Here is a 20,436-nt window from a genome sequence, read left to right as displayed (position 1 = left end):
ATATTGATGGACATTGTTATAAAGAGTAACAAGTTGCATAATGGTTATTTAACATTCTTCATGCCATTATAGTTGTGAATTTAGGGCATGTATTGTGTTTCTAAAATTGGTTTGTGCATGGTTGATGGCTTTACATTGTATATATATATATATATATATATATATATATATATACAATGTAAAGCCATCAACCATGTTATGTTAATACATATATGTTGTTGTACAAGTTGTTGATTTTGGAAACATGGGATGTCGTTATTATGACTAAGGCTAGGGCATGGTTCTAGTATAGGGGATTGTCTATCTACAAGTCTAGTGCGCACATAGGAAGGTTACCCATGGGTTAGTAACCCTAAAGTAACCATGGTGTCGGCCTGATCCGGCGTGATGTCCAAGTATCCACTTTGGTTTGATTTCGCATTTTAAATTCCAAATTTGATAGCTATGTGATATTGCATCTCATTGTGCCATATGAAAAGTTCTAATGTCATTTTAATAGCATGGACTAAACTTTATTGAATTGCAAACTATGTAATAAGTTGAACCTATGTATACACATTCCCTACGGGTAAACTTGTTTACTCACCCCGAAGTTATTGGGTGTTTTTCAGGTAAAGAAGCATTATTGTGGGATGCTCAACACTCTTAGGATTACTTGACTACTTGGAGTATTTTTGTATGTTAGAATATGCACTTGTTAGCATATCATGCTCCATACTTGTTTATTTTGACAAAACATATATCTAATGTTCAAACTATGTAATGTACACTTAAGTGTACCTTTTGATACACCCTAGTTGTGTATATAAGGAGGCCAAGGGCCAAAGATACTTATATGCTATGTACGCTACTTTATCTTTATAGTTTGTATGTGGAATTTAAGGGATTTCATCCATTGAAGTGTCATATTTTGCATATGACGTCCCATGAGGCCGTAGGCCATTGTAGCGCATCTACTTCACCATTTTACGTATGCGTGCATGTTTAAATTTCACAAAACTCTTAAACTCCAACTTTTGAACTATTTATGGATGAATTATGCAAATTTAATACATGCATTGGAGTATCATTTGATGCTTCGTTTTGATTTAGCATGTTTTAGATGCTTGCATGAGACTAGGAAGTGTTTTGAGACTTGTTTGGATTATTTAGGAAGCATGTTTAGCTTTAGAACCAAGCCAAGCATCTTTCCCATGGATCATAGCAGGTTACAACAGCTTTTTTTGCTGCTGCTAAGCCCATCAGTCGGCTGATGATTGTTTCGCACCATTCCAGTAGCCTTTTTTTGTGAAAATTGGAGTTTTAGCCGGCTGATCATTGAGTTTCGGTCGGCTGATGATGGGGTTTCAGCCAGCTGATCCTCCTTGAAGCATAGTTTCCTTTCAGCATCTCGGACAGATTTCTTGGGTCAACTTCAGAGGGCCATAACTCCTTTATTTCTAATCCAAATTAGGTCATTCTTGAGCCTAAACTCAAGAGCTTGAAGTCATCTTTCCAATGATACAAATTACACTCAAAAAATCCAACCATAGTGAGAGTTATAGCTGTTTTAGTAAGATAGGGTCGTACTGTCTCTTAAACGGAGGATGCCTCTTAGTTCTAAATTCATATCTTTTCTGTCCGGACTCCGAATCGAGTGATTTTTGAGTCTAAATTTATTAATTTTTTGTTGTATTTCCAATGGTATGCTTGGTATCATCCATTTTTCTATGAAATGACTATTTTGCCCCTAGATTCATTCTTGTCCATTTTTAAGTTGTCGTTTCCACATTTGTTTTCCTTGGGTTTCATGACTTCATTGAGGGTCACGTTGGTATCTTATAAATGTGTAGTATCTCTAGAAACCTTTGTTATACCTTTTGCTTCTGCATTCTGGATTCATCATTGGATTTACGTTCCGTTCATCTTAGGACGTACTGGCCTAAAACCAGGACCGTCACAAAATGGTGATGGTATAATGACCTTAAGGCCATTAAAATTGTTATATAACAATGGGCCCCGCAAAATTAAAATATCTTCCTCTAATAATATTATATATACACACACACACACACACACCAATCACTTACCACCACACAATTAATTACACAACCAAATAAATATGCTCCAGATAATAATGCATGAAATGTAATAGACCTGTAACATAACTTCCTTACTCAACCACCTTGGTAGCAGGTCCCACCTGGGACCTTCCGGCCCGGAAAAAAACAGAAAAATGCTAAAATAGCAACAAATACATTTCAAAGAAACCTGAACTTAAGGAACTGTCCCGAACAACACTCTGACACATCCGGCATGCCCCGTGGTGTTTGGCACGCAAAACGAGAAAAGACGAAAATATCCTTGAAAAAATCTAAAAATTCCAAAAAATGAAAAATGTGAAAAATCGGAAACATTACATTGAACCCGGTGGTGGCTTTGTCGCCATTAATGGAAGTTAATCCGTCCAACCCAATCATAATAAATTACAGATTAATTAATCAAATATACTTATATAATGTATAGTTTGCTTGTGTATTAAAAAGAAACACTACCAAACTAGCAGTTATAGTCTTTATTATTCAGAGTATGTTTCAGAGAGAGAAAGCTAGAGAGAGAGATTGTTGTATGTTTTTTTGGGTAAATAAAAAAATTTAATAACCAAAACAAAATTGTACAAAGAGGCTAGCCCAAAGCAAGCCACAGTCACAAACGGCAAGTCAATAGCAGAGCCTAAAGCCACAACCACAAAATTTTCAGATCCAGCATCAGAACACACAAAACTAGCCTTTTTTGTTGTTGTTGTTGTTGTTGTTGTCGTTGTTTTTTTTTTTTTTTTTCCTAATTGGGACTCACACACACTGCCTTCACTAAGATTCGAACCCCTGACCTTCCTTTGGGAAGTAGGAGCTTTGTACCGCTAGGCTACAGGCTTGTTGGTAAAACTAGCTTTTGTTGATGCTTCCTTCCACCGACTTCCCTCATGCTCGAAACTAGTTGGGTTTTGATGCGCCAGTTATGAGTCTCTGTCGCTTTTAGATTTCAGCCTCAATTAAAGTTGTTGGGTCGCTGGTGGAGGTTAAAGTCGATGGCGACCTTGTCGCCGTTGATGGAAGGACCTGATCAATTGAATAGGATAGTTGGGTCATTTCGCAACAAGGGCAGTTTGGGAATCAAAATATAATCTACAATAAATTTTCATGTCCAAGACAACATTTGACAAAACTCCGTTAATTTGAAAAAATTAAGTTTGACTCCATTTTTTTTGTCCTTTGACCTTCAAAATACCATTTTTTTATAATTATCCCTTTATTATTTTCTCAAGAATGGTCTAGACCTGTCAACGAGTCGGATTCGGCTTGATCCGATTCGAATCTGATAAACATTTTATCCGATCCGATAAAAGTGTATATATATATATTTATAAAAAAAGAAAAAGATAAAAAGAATTATTGTCAAGAATAAAAACAATGATTAGAAAAAAAAAAATTGGAAAAAAACAAAAGATAAATAAAATATGAAAGGGAAAAAAAGAAAAGAAAAAAGCATTTACTATTTATTAATGAATAAACATTAGACATTATTAATACGTATATTAAGAAATTTATTAGTATGTAGTTATTAAAAAAAAGAATTGGTAATATCTAATAGATAGGAGTATTATATATATATAATATAAAAAATTATTTTATATATTTAAAAATTTAATCGATCATATCAACATAAATTCATATCCTAAAGAATTCAATTATTGGATTCGAATCAGAACCTAATCCATTGACATGATAGGTCTACCCTTTTTAGGAGCTGTGTTTGGGATTGAACCGCTTGATTTCATCATGTTCGATTTCGTGGCAGCTGTGTTTGGGAATGAAACTGATTCCTAACCGTTTGATTTCACTAAGTTCTATTTCGTAGAGCATTACAAGATCACTAATAACTATATTTAAATTTTTGGCAGTAATGTATTTTCTTGTAAAAAAAACTTCTTATAACATACAATTTCAGTCTTGAAATTTTATTGACTGGTAATTTTTTACCGTGCATTGTCCCGGTTAAAAGCTACTAGTTATGTAGAGGATGTGAATTACATTTATCATGCCCACTTTCAATATGGTGAGGATTCTTATAAGAATATCAATTCCGATAAAAGAGCTGGCAGTCTGTATATGGAGTTTGATTCAAAAGATTAACAATAATAATAATACTAATACTAACAAAACACGCGCGCACACACACACAAGGAGTAAAACAGGGAAAGGAAAGGACATATATCATAGTCCATCGCAAATTTACACATACCTCCAAAACAAGAAAATGAGAGAAATGCTGTAAGGTCCGAGGATAGGAAGAGGCCATGAACATCTTAAAAGTTGTGATTCAGATAATTTGAATAACTAAGCCTTAAAAGTTGAAACACACTTAATATTGAAATTAAATTTGACCACCATACCAGATAAAGTCGGAACACTGTCGGAACACTTTAAAAGTAGAAATTGATAGGAAACAGGAAAGAACACTTCGTATTTCAACCTGCATCACTCATCAAACTCGTGCATGTGATCTAAAAGATAGTTTGCAGCCAGATCCTCATTCTTTTTGCACGCAAAAAAAACTTCCAACACTAAAGCTCGATCAAAACCCATTGCTTCAAGCTGCCAAAATCATATTATGAACAAGTATCAACGCCAATATGAGCATACTTTATATCATAAATAGGGCAATCGATTCAAACTGCAAACAAGGAACCAATTTCAAGAAAATGAATATTGAACTCAATATGGGGAGGACAAATTAATCTGAAAATTTATAGAATAAAACTTCTTGGTGTTCCTCACCAACAACAGAGCCACCAATTCTTAAAGAGGAAATTCAAGAATATGGATTCCACTACTCAATTTTAACAGAAAGTCAAGTCAAATCACTGTATACGACATGTAAATAATGAAGCAAAAAACAATATTACCAGCTTGGCACAAATCGTAACAAATATGGTACGTGCCTACGTTACACTTCAGTGATGACTAAATGCAAATCCAAGTGCTTCATGACATTGTCACCGGTGTTGATAACAAGGTGTAGATCTAAAAATCCAACGGTGCTGCAAGGCACAAGCCACATTACTGCCCTCACTTTTGGGTGCAGTTGCCGTTGGACTAGATTCCCATGGCTTCAACTCCAAAGCAATTTCCATAGGCAATACTTGAAGGAAAACATCAAGGGGTTTTTCAACTTTGTAAATATATTTAACAGACAACATATATATACACTCCGTATATCATTAACAATAGAAACATGAACAGACCACAGACCATCAACTTTTTACCAAGCTTTAGCCCAGGTGGTATTTCCTCTACCTTTTAAATAGAAGGTTGGGAGTTTGAGTCCTCAATGAAATAAACGGGTTTGTGTGTGTGTGATTTACCTACTGGGAAAAAAAATATGAACATACAGACTAGTACTCTTGCCATATTCAAATTACTCTTCGTCCCACTTTAGATGTCAACTTTGAAAATTTTAGATTTTTACTGAGGCTAAGCCCACGTGATATCTTCTCCACCTTCCAAATGGAAGGTTGGAAGTTCAAGTCCCCAATGGAATAAATGGGTGTGTGTGTGTGTGATTTACCTCTTGGGAAAAAAAATATGAATAGACATACTAGTACTCTTGCGATATTCAATTACTTTCTGTCTAACTTTAGATGTCCACTTCTAATATTTTAGCTTTTTAAGAGATTGACATTTTATATTTCTTTATTACATTGGCATGAATGAATATTCAAATTTGCCCTCTGTTTTTAAATTGGTGGGATCCACAGTGATGCTTATCATTTCAGTATAACGAGGGTAAATTAGGGAATGTTTTAAAATATAATACTTAAAAATAGAAAAATAGGCTACTAATATAGTACGGAATTAGTATATTGAGACGAGTTAATCTTAATAGAAAAGCAGGTGCGGTTAAGCATACACGCTCAATTGCCTCGTGCTCTTCAGGTGTGATGGTCGCAGCCTGTGGCATCGCTCCAGCCGATTGTCCCGGCACATTCCTAAATGCACATTAATAAGTAAATCAGTATTGTAAGTTATAACCAAAAAATGATAGAAATAATGCAAGAAAAATGAAGACAGATGTTGTCTCACCTCTCCCCCACTTCAACAGGTTCATAGATCAGGCGCAGAAAGTCGACCCAGTGCTCTTGAATGAGCCGCATCAGGTTTGGATTTTGTTTTCCCAACTCCTGAAGCATAGGCTGCAATTGAAAGAGTGATCGTGAGCACTCCAAGAAAAAAGTTACTTGGATTAATAATGAAAACTGTTGACAACAAAAGGGGGATATAACTAGATAAGTAATACCTGCAGGGTTTGAGGGTTGGCTTGCACCATAGCTCGCAAAGCTTGAAACTAAATCCAAAAGAAAGAAGAAATTTTTTTATCTCCAAGATTATTAATAATACAAAACTCGTAACCATAGAAAAAGTATTCTATCTACCTGTTGAGTGTTGCGTAGGAAATCCACGGTGCCTGCACTTGTGTTTGAACCCACATTTGGAAAGCCCTGGAATCGGGGGAAAGGTCTATTAACTTGAGTTGTAGACTAAAAGGAAAATGAAAAGCTATGGAATTGAATGCCATGCACCTACCTAAAAGAAATTTTCCTCACATTTAGAGAAATTTATGTAACTGAGAATGGGATAAAATAACAGCTAAATTGCAGTGATGGGGGAATCAAATATGAGTAATAAAGAGTAAAATATATTCCATAAAGACAAACATGGTTTCATTCCAATTTAATGCTTTACGGCACAATTAAGGAATGCCAACAAAATAAGAGAGGGGAAATGGAACTGATACATCAAGATATGTTAAACCACCCGATGACAAATTTTTGGCAAGTAATTGGGTGAAGTACCAACAATCAACATACCAAGAAATGAGAGTTAACTCACAGAATATAGGTATTCAACAGCTCTCTCAGGGTTGTTACACGCTGCACGAAGAGCACGGACAACTGTATCCCTATCCCAACTCCCTCCACCCATATCAAGAATTTGTTGAACGGTAGACTCTAAGTTATTTCCGGCAACAAGATTTGATGCTGCTTGGCCATAGACCGGAGCTGAAGGTGCAGCTGATGTGGTTGAAGACCTTCTTGATGCAACCTTTTGCTACAATTGTTTCAGCAAGCATAGAGAATTAGTTCCATATTTATTGTAGTCAATTACCACCTAATAAGATACATTGACCTCCTATGATAATTAATAATCTCAACTGGAATAAATCATTAATTTCTTCCAACGAACATCATTATTTTATTACATTTTAAATCACCCTGAACAGCAAATTCAAATATCACAACGCTACTTTAAGCTCGTCTTCCTTTCCCGACTAAAATCATAAAGAGATGTGTGATTGAATTAAGTTGGACAAATTCAACTGATATAACCGAACTTACTTTAGTTAACATAATGACAATAAAAGTATTTTCAGCAACTTGATTTTCCTCCAGAGTTGTTGCATCCTTCAGAACTTTCCCCTGATGGATAAGCATCTGTTGGGTGGCAGGATAAACATCTGGACCTTGAACTGTCTCTATATTTTTCTTCACATCAGCAACCTGTGTGAAGAAAAATAAGTAGTTAATCATCATCCAGACGAAAATTTAGGAAGAAAAGAAATTTAATAAAATAAAAATGAGTGTGAGATATAAATAGTGTATAAGTTGGTTTGCATAACACCGTGAACTGATTTTTCAAAGAGACCGGTAAGAATGAAACACAATAGTTAAACCTTTTCAACATATCTCTGCTTGCATAGAAAACTTGTTAAGAAAAACAATAAAGCAGCAAAACTCGTGACACCAACAACCAAGGCAATCCGTTTCAAAAGAACTGGTCAACCCAACTGACTTGTGAAAGCATAATGTATTACTTTAAATCTGTCGATCAGCCTAACTAAACGTACCTCATAACAACCACTACGTACTACAAACCAAGAAGTTTACATGCCAGTCATACAAGACAACTGACATTTTTATGTGCAGTAACAATATGAACATTGATGAATGACATACAAGAGCCCCTTCTGTGCCATCACCAAAAGTTTAGAAGCTGAAATTAACAATATCAATTGAAACACACACACACACATATATAATTATATATATAGTTTCGAGAGCAATAAACCAATTTTCAAAATATCTTGATATGAAATAAATCAACATTGAAGTTATCCCAACACGAGTGACTATTTCAATCAGTTCTCATAAAAATAGAAAAAGTAAAATTAATTAGAAAGTTCCTGTGGATCAAAATAACTTCTCAACTTAAAAATTAAAATAATAACAATAAGATAAAGAAGTAGAAAATAAAAAATAACATTGCAAATGACTAATCCACCATCTCCATCTCTAAAACTGCATTGGACCACACAGAAGACATAAATATATCTAATAACCATACCGCAATGTAGTTCTAGTTAGTTACTAAAAGTTCTATAAAACATGTAACTTCTAGCTACTGACGACAATCATCATGTAAACAACCACTAAAATGACACCACCGACAATATATAATATCCAAAATAAAAATGTCACTACAAAAGAAACCACCTTAAGTCGTGTACAAAGAGATGTTTAATTGGAAGTCAAGCTCCTCCTAATATGCCCAACACAACAGAAAAATACCAAATGCCTCTGGCCATTGATTAGTTTTGCAACCCACGTTTGATTATGCAAACCAACTTATACACTATTTATATCTTGCAATGTCATGACATGGAGTGCCAAATATATAAAATTGCACAATATCCTCAAATCTGTCTTCAGAGAACAGAAAATTACAAATACTTTTTTTTTTTCGGAGAATGAAATTTACAAATACTTCTAACCAAATGATCCATGGAATTCGAAACAGAATTTCCTGATTCCCTAAGCCACATCCACAACTGAACTTGCAACAGACAAGTATCTTATGAAGAATGTGACCCTACTTATTTACCACAAATACTAGAAAGTTCTATGACCATGCAAGATGGAACACTAAAGCAATACCATTAAAATACATTGTCCAAAATGAAGAATGCTCATTGCCTGAGCTTGTCTTGTTGCATATCGCTACTTGTTATAATATCATAATATGCAATACAATGAATCATCGACAAAAAAAATTCCTCACAAGTAAAATAAAGAAGAACCATACAATTATTTTCAACGCACTTCAGCAACAAAAAATATTATTCTCTCCCTCCACAAAGGTTTTTTTTTTTTTTTTTTCCCTGTTCCAAAATGCACATATGTAACATATATAAAAAATTACAAAATATTTACTTTTCCACTTCTCCATAAAATATGCATTTTTGTGGAGAAGTGTGAGTTGTCAATAGCTGGGAAACAATTAAAAAAGTACAAAATCACAGGGCAGTTGTCAAGGTATTAACTAGAGCTCCTTCTAATTATCTTTCAAATTCTCCGACAGAAATATCCGGCCCTAAAGAGTAAAGACATCTCTTGAGCAACAAAAGAGTGAAAAGTTGCCCAGAGGCCCCATATGGTTTGACATCGATCTTTATCCATTGCACTAGATCTTTATACACAAAAAGTAAGTTGTACACTTGGTTTCCATACTACTTCAAAAGCATTAAACTTTTGATAGGTAGGGAAATTTTCAAACTTAATGAGTGGTGTTTAAGTTATGAATCACATTGCTTCTGAAAGATTGTTGAATTCATACGATATCCATATTGGATGTGTCACTCTTAAAATACACATGGATGCTTGTTGGATAGTTGCCAAATTAAAGTATCCATGATATGAAAATAATATAATATATATATATATATATATATATATATATATATATATATGGTACTTTTCATATCCTTCAAGACATGTATCTAACATGATTGAGGTGCAAAATGTCTCTATAGCTAATATTTGGAAAAACATAGAAAGGGTTTCAAATACTTTACTATTATTTAGAGAATAATAACAGAGATATAAATCTACAGTAGGGATAAATCGTGCTGAATTTGGTACAAGTCCGTATTTATGCAACATAATAGTAAATTTTCTCATGTGACTGTAATAGTATAGGTTTGAAAATTATAAAATTTGATATATCAATATAAAATAAAAAGCAATGCCTCATATTATAGGACAAAAATCCTCTCCTTTGCACCTCTCACTAGGGTAAATTGCTGAGTTGGCAAATGGATTAAAGGAGTATTTACCATATTGTGTCTTATATATGTAATTTATACATCTTCTTTATACACCGTATTATTGCATGTTTCCAAAACCGTATTTGAGTTTCAATTTTCAATTTCCCTCCAAAAGGAAATTTGACATTCTCTCAAAACTCTACTATATATATACTGAGTTTGAAATATCAAATAGGAAATTCCTCTATGAAATTTGAAATATCCAAACTCAACCTCATCCAAGATCATTAGTACCGATTCAGACAAGGCAACCAAGAAAGTCAGATTATTCGGCGAAGAAGCTAAACTGAGGACGTACAAATAAGCAAAAGGATCTCCTTATTCAAAGAAGGTCCGTTCCCGTTTTGAAACAAACAAAAGGAGATCTAGTCAAAAAAATCACCATACATTCTGGCGAGAAGCTAAAATTTCCAAGAATGAGAGATTCCCCTAAAAAATTTCTGATAGTCCGATGAGAAACTGAAGCTCCAATCATTAATATAAGTATTAGGTTGTTATTTTGAATTTCTTGTAACTTTATTTATAATGATATATCAAAGTTTATCTTATATGGTGGTAATCCGGTGGTGATTGTTGGTAATCAAAAAATTTGAAGGCTGAGTTTGTCACCTATTTTTTCTAACAGCATACAATACAAAAGTTGGACAGATCAATTTATTATACTCACAACTTATTTAAACACGTATCATGTATGAATTGCATATTGTATCAACATATTTTCCTAACACGTTAAAAAAATTAACTTTTACAACTCAATTTTACAATTCCTAAATTAATAATAAGAACCACAAATACTTTTAACATATATGTAGGAAGATTTGCATATTCCATCACCTACTTTTTGTAACAGCATATAATACAAAAGTTGGAGATCACAATTTTTTTAAACATGTACCATATATGAATTGCATAAAGCATCAACATATTTTCCACTGTCTCCTATGTTGTTTGTTATTGCAATGGAGGTGTTAACACTGTGTGTGAATAGGCAAATTGTGGTTATTGCAAGATTCATTTTCCAGGAGATGCAAGAAGCTCTCAATCACTTACTTAACTTTTGCTGATAATATTTTGATATTTTCTCATGCAAGTATTGCCTTAGTTCAGGTGTTATTGGAAGCACTAAACCATTTCTGCAGCATCAATCTTTGGTATGCAGCTCCATAGATCAAAGTCTAAAGTGTTCTTCTCAGGGGTGGACCATATCTTGAAAACTGCTATCTTATCACTATTCCAATTTGAAAAAGGTTCATTACCTGTGATGTACTTGGGCCTTCCTCTATCATCATCTTCAATTAAAACTAGGGATTGTCAAACCCTCATTGAAAGGACAACTGCAAGAGTGGGAAGTTGGACATCAAGATTTTTATCATATGCAGGAAGGGTTGTGTTGGTCAAAGTTGTTATTGCTTCCATTCAGGCTTATTGGTTATATGCATTCATTCTTCCAAAGAAAGTTCTTGAGCAGATCAACCAGTTGCTTAGAAAATTTTTCTGGACTGGAGTGGACCTCAAGAACAAAGGAGCTAAGGTTGCTTGGCGAGCTGGTTGCAGACCTAAAGCTAATGGAGGACTTGGTTTTTAAGATTTGGATTTGGCTAACAGAGTTGCTAACCTTAAACACATTTGGAAAATTTGCAAAAAGAATGAGAGCCTATGGGTGAAAAGGTCCAAGGTTTATCTTTTAAAAACCAAAAGTTTTTGGTCAGTTAAACCCTCAAGTCTGAGCTCAGGGTTTTGGAGAAAGCTTCTAGGGTTAGGATCAATGGCAAGAGGACTAATAAGGCATAAGGTGGGGGAAGGGAAGGATACAAGGTTGTGGTTAGACTACTGGTTACTAATTGTCCAGTAGTTGGGGCTCAATGGTTTGGAAATTCTTCAACTATATAACAACATACTAGTTGATAGCCTAATTTTTAACAACCAATGGGTTAATCCAAACACTTTGCAACTGCATCAATTTTTCCAAACCAGAAGCTTCCTTTCTCAGCTACCAAAACTGCCTCACCCTTCCTCTAATCCAGATTGTGTTGAGTGGATACCTAGTCCCACCAAAGAGTTTATAATGTCCCACACCTATAAATACTTTATTCACCCTCCCCAATTTTCACTTGAAACAAAGTTGTTTGGTTCAAATACCATATACCTAAGCATAGTCTCATACTTTGGCTGGCCGTGAGGGAAAGATTGTATACTTTGGATGCCAAACCTATCCTTCACAAACACCACACTAACTGCTGCTATCTATGTAACTCAGCTTGGGAGTCCACTGATCATCTCTTCTTCAAATATGACTTCACTTCACACATTTGGAGGTTTGTGCAAGAAGTGGCAGGGTTCTACATTAGGCCAGACAACTAGTCTGAGCTGTTGCATTGGTGTTTTTCTCATTGGAGCTCCATTAAATTCTTGGTGCCTAAGATACTTTGGGTTGCAGCTCTGTATTTCATTTGGATGGAAAGGAATGCTAGAGCATTTAAGAATCAGTCAACCTCATCTCATAGCATCATAGCACAGATCAAAAGTTGTGTCAAAGCTAGACCAGCAACAACCAAACTCAAAGCTAGCTCTGACTTGAAGAGGATCTCATCTGTCTCAAAAATGCAACTGCTTTTTCAACAAGGGTGCGCCACTGCCTGTGGACAATCTTTGCTACTTCCCTGAATCATGGTATATGGAACTAATGTGTGAGTGATCGTATGACCACATTACTGCTCTGGTGGAGGGTCAAAATTTGAGGACTTTTTTACTTGTTTGTTAGAAAATTTTGGTGGTCATAAGTTAGCCTTGGTTGTCTATGTTTGTTGTTCCTCCCCAACTTGGGGCACAATGTACATTCTATTTCTTATATACAAGCTTATCCTTTAACCAAAAAAAAAAAATCATATTTTCCTAAGACGTTAAAAAAACTCACTTTCACAACTCAATTTCACAATTCCAAACCCTAAAATCTATATAATTAGTCAAGTATTTCAAAACCCTCAAATCTCAAATAAATTTATATTTGGATACTTAACTATATGTACCAATACATAATTAATGTCTAAGATTTGTAGTTTTACAGAAATGGTAAAGTTATTATTTTTATGTTAAATATACTTGCATAGCTGAGAAAATTGGAGAGAGAATTGGTTACATTTGGTAATTAATGCTTAATGCTATTCACACGGATGACTTTGAACAAAATGGGAAGCCTTCCTATTTAATGTATACACTCAATTAGGTCCCATATAGCTAACGAATAGGAATCTTTGGATCTCCATTTCGTTCAAACTTTTCAACTTTAAAATCATTAGCATTAATACTTTAGACAAGGAAACTTACAATTGGTATAATGTGGCCCCCTTTATAATGTTTTAGGCGGTCCTTTTTAACACATGGAGCCTTAGGCAACCAACTCAATCGCCTTATGATGGAGCTTCCTATAGTAAGTATTTAGGGAAAGTAAACAGGTTGACCATAATCCTTGCTCACAGATCATAGTAGACAAAAGATAGATGAAGATTTGACCACATACCAGATAGCAAATGGATCATGTTAGAAACCAGGCACCAAACACAAGATTTAATAGTATAACGATGATGATCAACATTATAATTGAATACAGTAATAAATTAAAGAACTTGGACAGATGGCATGTGCATGCATGGAAGATCTTTCTAAAATTATTAAAAAAATTCTCCGGTTGCTGCCATTACTTGTCAAGCAAGTTAAGCCTAAAAGTATCATGACATTATAGTTAATTTTTTAACAGTTCCCACACAGCAAAATATAGGGCAGAGGAACAAAACTGTAATTTGATCAATAGAGAGTTGTCTCATTCAGCAGTAAATCACATAAATCACGACTTCGAATTCATTTACATATTCCATAGACCATAAAGTTCTAAAAATCAAGTATTTGTCAATTAGAAATACTCCAGCACTAAACCACATCAAAAACAAAATGAAAACACAAAATCACCCAACAACGACGAAAGCACTTCAAAAATGTAAACACTATTTCAACAGTAATTGATATCAAATTCCACTTTATAACGAATCAATGCAGCAAGAAAAGCCAAAACCTAGATGTCATGGTGTTGCACAAGAAAAACCCTAATTCAGACGAGTCAGACAAATAACAACTCAATTCGAGACGCGCACAATTATTTTTTACATCATTATGCCTGTATATATATAGATAGATAGAGATAGAGAGGGGAGAAAAAAAGATTCTTACAGTGTCTTCGGGTTTCACTTCGATCACGAAGTGAGTGCCTTTGAGAGTCTTGACGAAAACCTTCATCTTTGGCCTTTCGTTGGTCCGTACAGTACCCGATCTACCTACCTGTTGACTGTTGCGTCGGAAATCCAAGGTGCCTGCACTTGTGTTTGAACCCACATTTGGAAAGCCCTGATTCCAGAGGGGGGAAAGGTCTGTTAACTTGAGTTGTAGATAAAAAGGAAAATGAAAATTAACTTGGAATTGAATGCCACCTACATGTGGAAAGAGGTATAAAGGGTTTACGGCCTGCCCACTTGCAGGAGCTTGGGTTGCACGTGGAACTTCAGCTTGCTGAGGAAAGAGGTATAAAGGATTTGCATCGGGCATTCCTTGCAACTCCATTCTAATTAATTCCAATGTCTTCACGACATCAGCCATTGCAGGCCTTTCATTCGGTTCATCATGCAAGCATTTGTTGGCAATTTCAGCAAACCTCTTTAAACAACGAGGTGAAATTTGCTCCTTCACACTGGGATCAATGAGTTGATCAAGTTTTTTGTTCCTTAGGCATTTTTTGGCCCATTGGGCTAGGCTACGCTGCTCCTCCTCTAGAGTTAAATCCACAGCCGGCCTCCCACCCAGCACTTCGAACAATACCACACCAAAGGCATATACATCTGATTTCTTTGTCAGTCTTTGAGTGTTGAAGTACTCTGGATCCATATACCCGAACGTGCCTTTCACCATTGTGCTAATGTGGGTCTGGGACGGGCTTGTAGTATACATTCTAGATAAACCAAAATCCGAAATTTTGGCTTCCCAACTTCTATCCAACAAAATGTTTGCACTCTTCACGTCGCGGTGTATGATTCCATGGTGGGCGCCATTACCCGTATGAAGGAAGTCCAACCCACGTGCAGCACCAATACAAATGTTGAGTCGTCGTTTCCAAGGAAGAGGATTACTACCATTATGGTTTCTACTAGTCTTGTGGAGATGGTCAGCAAGACTCCTATTATCCATGTACTCGTAGACTAGGATCATCTCCGGACAGTCATCACAATAGCCAATCAGAGAGACTAGATGATCATTATGCGAGAGCTTGGAAAGCACATTGATCTCTGCCTGAAACTCGCGAGCTCCTTGTCCTGACCCGGATTTTAACCGTTTTATGGCAACAGTCTTGGTTCCATTGTCGATGAGCCCTTTAAAAACATTGCCAAATCCACCTTTACCAATGATATTCGCATCATCAAAGTAGTCGGTGGCCAATTGCATCTCAACAAGTGAAAAGTGTCGGCACAACTCCTCATCCAACAACGATGACGAAATATTGTTTGTTTTGCTAGGGTTTGATTCCAAAATATTTAAATGATAAACAATGAAAGTGAGTACCAGTATTGTACCTGTTGCTATCACATTTTTATTGCCTAAAGCCGAAACAAATTTTCGGAGTTTTGGGATTGAAGATCTTGGAGCACAAGTCGTGGGAACAGGATTTGCACCGGCGAGATTGTTGTCGGGGTTGGACAACTTAAATATCTCTATACCTTTTAGGAATGTGTCAATCGTTTTAGCTTTTGACTCATACTTGTGCTGCAAAGTTATGATTAGATCTCGCCTGCTGCCCTTCATTCGGTCTCCTTGGATCATGGCTACATAGTCCTTGTATACTGCAATTCTGTTTCCACCGCTCCATTCGATCACATCTGCATTAGTCTCAACCATCTTATTATTTATTGAAACCGCAAACTTTTTTTGGCCGCTCTCGGTGATTTCAAGCTCACAGAAATGGAGCCTAACCAGATATCTGAATCCAAAATCTACCGGTAATTTCCATGTGAAGCTGTACCACTGATTTGTTTGTTCGGTTGAACGGATCGACCATGATGTTTGATATACTTGTAGTGGTGCAAAGTGTGTTGGTGTAGAAACGTATTTGATCAAAGTAGTGGTGGTAAGTGGTAGAACACCCGATTGTAACAAGTAATTCTTGTCCTCAGACCACATGCGAAACATGCCGCCCAAATCTTCTATCGACAAAATACATCTTCCTCCGATATTTAAGCGGTGAACCATTTCTAGAGCAGTATCCTTATCAATAAGGAACCATAACTTGTTGCCAACGACACGAGCACCCAAATCACCATAGGGCGTGTAATAAAGACTGTCAGGCATGGAGATGATCTCAATTCCGTTAATAAAAGCATAAACGTCATCATCCAAAGAAGTTGTGTCGTCAGACGGAGAGAATGTTAAGCTGAGTAGTTGATTTTCTCCAACGTTGACACAGAATTCTTTTGCAAAATATTTTACACCCAAAGATTCAGCAGTAAGGGAAGCACTGAAGTTGCTAAGGAGAGTGTACGGACCTGATTTTACAGTAAAAAGAGACTTGGATCTTTCAAAGCCGGGGTATGAATGTGGATAGAAGTGCAGGCGAATAAATTTCTGGCCGGGGTTGACTTGAAATGTATAGGTGAAGTGAGAACGAGACGACCGAGCTGTCATATAGGGAATGGGATGATCTGCATGGAACGAGACGACCGAGCTGTCATAATGGGATGTCATATAAGGATTGGCTCTTGAGATTATTGTTGATTTGCGTTTGGGTTCTTGAGATGAAATATCCCCAATCCATTGTCGCCCGTCGAGTGCAGTTGATTTGCCGTAGGAGCCGCAGCTAACGGCGATATCATAATACTGCGCGGGCAATTTACCATTGATATTGGGTAAGAGATGATGGACGATGATGAAGATGGTGGTGATGATTTTAAGTTGATACAGAGACATCATTTGTGATTCTTAATTTCACTGAATCAAAGAGATTGTGGCAACAGCAATAATGCCTGAGAGGAGCCCAAAGAGGTCATAACAAAGCATTTTATTTTTAATTGACAAGGTAACAGTGACACTATAATATCTTATTTCGTTTGGGATGGTACTCAGAAGTCAAGTCAGTTAACGCGTGGGCTGGCATACACCAAAAACAAGCCTTGTCCCAGTGTTTATGAATAATATCAAATGCACAATACTTGAGAACAATCAATTAAAGACAACACCCACCATCTAAGAAAAAAAAAAAACTAATTCAATTATTAATATTATTATTTTTCTATGAGTTGTGCATTCTGAATAATGCACACTAAAAAGTTAAAAGAAGACCGAGTTTCAGGTAGAGAGTGATAGTCACAAATTGCTTTAACAACATGTAGATACTTTTTTCGTTATTCCGAATATAAAGGTAAATACAAACATGTCAAAAATTTAATACGAGAATTCTGTCAAATTTCTGAGTGGCAAAAAGAAAAAAGAAAAAGGATGAAATGTCATATGTATCCCCACTATTTTAATCTCATTTAATAAATAAAAAAATCAAAGAGTTGACAAAAAGACCAATTGCCCGTAATGAATACTCTTTCCGTGCTCTTATCCATTCTTATTATATTGTTCCCTGTTCTCCTGGCCATTCCGATTGAAGGCTTATCAATTCTTTCAATTCCGGAACCACAATGTGCGTATTCATCCCCCATCTTCTTTATTTATTTATTTTTTTTTTTCAATTCCGCTATCACAATATATCTGTGTGCAAAATGATTTTTTCCCCTTTTTCTTCCCAGCTTGCCTCGGTTTGCTATTTCTCCCACTCTCTCTATAGATATTTCTCCCTTTCTCTCTATAGATATACTATTATATACACACTGCAATCCACCGGCCCACCACCGTTGTCTATTCACTTTTTCTCTTTACCAAACACCATTCTCTTGCAAATCTCATTCGGTATATATATATGGGTCAAGTATAAAAAAATTTCAAATTTCTGATATATAAGGTTTGTACAAAATTAGTCTCTATTTTGATAAAATGTATATGTTAGTTCATAAAATTTTAAAAATATGTAAATAAGTCCTTCTGACCACTTTTTGACAAAAATTAATCAATATGAAAACTCTATTTTATCCTTTTGATTTCCATTTTGTCCCTTACCCATTAGCACATTGAACGGCTCGACTCACTGTAGATGTGACCAGATTCTTGCTAGAAAATTTGCCGGAGAAGACGTGTGGGGTGTGTGACAGCGCTTGAGATTTACGCGCAGAATTTCAGGTGACGCGTGTAACGTCGTCTGTGGCTTTTATTTGTAGCGTTGTGTTCGTCTTGGTCTTGTAAACCTTATTCTGCAATCAAAATGTGATTTTAATCACGCGTAGTTTCTGTGTTGTTGGCGCTCTCTCTCTCATCTCTGTAGTGTCTCAATGATGGCTATATGAGGTACTCTGTAAATGAAAATAAAACAACGGCAACAATAAGCGAAAACAAAACCTGAAACAACTAGATTAACAATACCTGACATTACATAATAGACCAAAATCCGAATACAATACTAGTGCTCCTACAAACAAGTCGGACAATCTTGTGATAGCCAACAATCTCATCTAGACCGCATCTACCAACACGCAAAAGCGTGCACATACACGGGATTGATTTTTTAAGGCATTTTAATCAACATGAAAACAAATCAACCTATGATTTCGTGAAGTAATTACAAAGCCTTTTATCAGATCTACTACCAAAACATGCAAGCTATATTCTCAATAGATAAAGACTCAATTCAAATTGTTAAACTGAAAACCCGGCTCTTGGATGAACACGAAGAGACATATACAGGCCCTGCTAGATCGTGACTTAAGTGGATTCGTTAAACATCATTGCATGTCATCGGCAACTTGGGAACTCCTAATGCCCCAAAACGACCCGGGCTTCAATCTCTTATTTGTGGCCGTAAAAAGCCACCCCATTTGGCTTTCACAAGTGGCACATCTTGCACTGGTCCACGCATACCTGCAAAAAATGGTTTATCAGTAATCAGCATTATCATATATCGATCGCATTGCACAACATCAGATCATACGGCGAAACTATAGCAGCAGAAATCAAATTACAGAGTACCTTCTCCCATAATTATTATTATTATTATTTTTTGATAAATGAATAAAAGGGTCATTTTACATTGTCTGCATTTATAGTTATTAATTTATTTAATTAGAGTGAGGGTATTATCGTCATTGTATACCACACATGACCTATTTGCATCAACTTAATAATATAAGTAGATTTTTAACCACACAAAAACCGTTTTACATTATATCGATAGTAAAAAGGGGTTTTTTTATACTTTATCCTATATACTTGTACACCACCAGAAATCACATTCAAAACTGTACCCATTTTGTGCAATCAATGGCATCCGAATCAGCATGCTCGACTTCTAAGCACTGCCTTGTCTTCTAAAGTTGACGCACACCAAAAAAGGCCGGGGTTTGATTTGAGGGTTAGTGGAGAGAGAAATTAAAAAATAAAAAATAAAAAATTGGCTGGTTAATAAGACATGATGGACGATGAAGATGGTGGTGATGATTTTAAGTTGATAGAGATACATAATTTGTTATCCTTTCACTGAATCAAAGAGATTGTGGCAACAGCAATGCCGAAGAGGAGGAAGAGAAAGAGAGACAGAGGCGCTCAATAATTAGTGGAGAATCTGTATTTTATGAAGTATATACGAGTAGTTTAATTACACCGGAGGATGCTAGCCACAGTTACTAGCAGTTCACTCTCGACTTTAACATGTGACCTGTGTAAGTACAATTTTCAAACGGACAATGCCTAGATGCTCTCTTAGAAAGGCTAACTTTATCATTTTAAGTGACAGGCCAGTAAATATTAACACAAATTTAAAATTTAAAAAATTAAAGATAGATTTTTAATGATACTCATATTCTTTCGGGTTAAATGGAATGATGATAATTGTATGTACCTTATTTATTTTGATTTTTTCTTGGTGCTCCAAGAATTCTAGATTTGATTTTTGGCCTTGTATGGTAACTTGGTGTATTAGTTCCATTTCCCCTCTCTTATTTTGTTGGCATTCTTTGTGCCGTAAAGCATTAAATTGGAATAAAACCATGTCTCTCTTTATGGAATATATTTTACTCTTATTACTCATATTTGATTCCCCGATCACTGCAA

General features: G+C 35.7%; 1 protein-coding gene and 1 pseudogene across 1 annotated transcript; both read right to left on the bottom strand.

The window, feature by feature from the left end:
* Window positions 1-4,245: 4,245 nt before the first annotated feature.
* On the bottom strand, window positions 4,246-14,570 carry LOC132287003 (ubiquitin receptor RAD23c-like; annotated as a pseudogene).
* On the bottom strand, window positions 14,526-17,202 carry LOC132285732 (receptor-like protein kinase FERONIA). Its single transcript, XM_059787925.1, has 2 exons — window positions 14,683-17,202; window positions 14,526-14,561 (listed from the first exon to the last, which is right to left on the bottom strand). Exons 1-2 carry the CDS (start codon window positions 17,200-17,202, stop codon window positions 14,526-14,528), a joined length of 2,556 nt encoding a protein of 851 aa, XP_059643908.1.
* Between the last annotated feature and the right edge of the window lie 3,234 nt (window positions 17,203-20,436).

The sequence above is a fragment of the Cornus florida genome, unplaced genomic scaffold (genome assembly GCF_030987335.1).
Source record: "Cornus florida cultivar Cherokee Brave unplaced genomic scaffold, ASM3098733v1 CherokeeBrave_3.0.0_Hap2_Chr11, whole genome shotgun sequence".
NCBI lineage: Eukaryota > Viridiplantae > Streptophyta > Magnoliopsida > Cornales > Cornaceae > Cornus > Cornus florida.
The sequence above is the reverse complement of the archived record's forward strand: the minus strand, read 5'-3'. Positions and strand labels throughout refer to the sequence as shown.

Bases quoted from the DNA above. Each gene is read 5' to 3' on its own strand.
- LOC132285732 (XM_059787925.1), bottom strand. From the start codon at position 17,202: ATGATGTCTCTGTATCAACTTAAAATCATCACCACCATCTTCATCATC. The intron at 14,562-14,682 runs GTAGGTGGCATT...ACACAAGTGCAG, and splicing joins CTTTATACCTCTTTCCACAT to GCACCTTGGATTTCCGACGC.